The sequence below is a fragment of the Limulus polyphemus genome, unplaced genomic scaffold, assembly GCF_000517525.1.
Source record: "Limulus polyphemus unplaced genomic scaffold, Limulus_polyphemus-2.1.2 Scaffold1739, whole genome shotgun sequence".
In the NCBI taxonomy this organism is placed as follows: Eukaryota; Metazoa; Arthropoda; class Merostomata; order Xiphosura; family Limulidae; genus Limulus; species Limulus polyphemus.
This window is the reverse complement of record NW_013667349.1, coordinates 19,516-20,868: the sequence shown is the minus strand read 5'-3', so window position 1 is coordinate 20,868 and position 1,353 is coordinate 19,516. Positions and strand designations below refer to the sequence as shown.

The 1,353-nt window shown below is 31.3% G+C and overlaps 1 protein-coding gene across 1 annotated transcript in view; it reads right to left on the bottom strand.

Moving 5' to 3' along the window:
- The window catches only part of LOC106464771 (synaptic vesicle glycoprotein 2C-like), a 30,279-nt gene that overhangs the window by 21,672 nt on the left and 7,254 nt on the right, over nt 1-1,353 (bottom strand). Inside the window, exon 5 of the mRNA XM_022392572.1 lies at nt 553-674. Coding sequence (XP_022248280.1) covers nt 553-674 — 122 coding nt within the window. The remainder of the gene's footprint in view (nt 1-552; nt 675-1,353) is intronic.

Below are 1,353 nucleotides of genomic sequence, written 5' to 3'. Positions count from 1 at the left end.
AAACATATCCTCATAACTTGAGTGTATTAGTATCTTGTGTCAGAGATTCTAAACCCCCAATCTAAACATATCCTCATAACTTGAGTGTATTAGTATCTTGTGTCAGAGATTCTGAACCCCCAATCTAAACATATCCTCATAACTTGAGCGTATTAGTATCTTGTTTCAGAGATTCTAAACCCCCAATCTAAACATATCCTCATAACTTGAGTGTAGTAGTATCTTGCATCAGAGAAGGCTCTTATAGACCCTTCCCAAAAGCGATCAATATTGAGTAGCATCAAACTACCTATGAAATTATGTCAAATTATAGTTATGATACATTCTGTTCCATTAGCTGTAGTTGTCACATAACTTGCTCACTCAGATTATTTTAATATAACATACTCAACCTTCCGTACTCCTTAATTAACATATTGATAGCATAATAATGTGATAATTAGCATTCAAACTCATACATACCTAGCTGCTTCGAGGCAGACATGTATTACTAAATACAACTAACAACTTTGTAAATCAGAAAGTTATTACTGAATATACCCATGAACACACCTGCTGTTACAATATTTCCAATCATCCAAAATGAGGCTAAGAAGCACATCTGACGAGGCCGGCTCTTTTCAGTTTGGAATTCAGCAAAGTATGACCACACCACAGGAATGCTACCTCCAACGCTAGAAGACAAATAACATCAAGTATTTTAGAATAAATCAGTTATTCAGATAGAATGACAAAAACAAAGTTAACATTAACAACCTACAGATTAAAAAATAAATAAAAAACAACATAAGTAACCAGAAAACAAGACAACGGAAGTTTGAAAAGAAACCTAATAATTAACCTAATCACATTTGGAAGGTGTAACTTTCTTCTCCTAAGTTAAACTTTTAAATATCAAATACAATGAGGAATCTAGAAGAAAAAATATGGAACATAAATTTTTATTATCATAAAGATTCTGATGCTACACTAAGGTTTTAACAGAAAAAACATTATGAACTTTGAGATTCAAAGTTTTACAAAGAAATAGTAAGCTTGCTCTTACTGCTTTGTAAACACATCTGTACAAGTCGACAAAAAAATATTTAATCATGGATATCAATTTAGAAGTTATAAAAACATTTAAAACAGGTGAATAAAACAGCTTATAAAAACTTTTATATAAATTTGTAATTTGCATGATGATGATCTAACTAGAAAATGGAAAGATCAAGGAAGGTATGACCAAGTTGACTCAATCTGAATGAACTAAGTAAGATAAAGGAAGTTACGACCAAGTTGACTCAATCTGAATGAACTAAGTAAGATAAAGGAAGTTACGACCAAGTTTACTCAATCTGAATTAACTAAGTA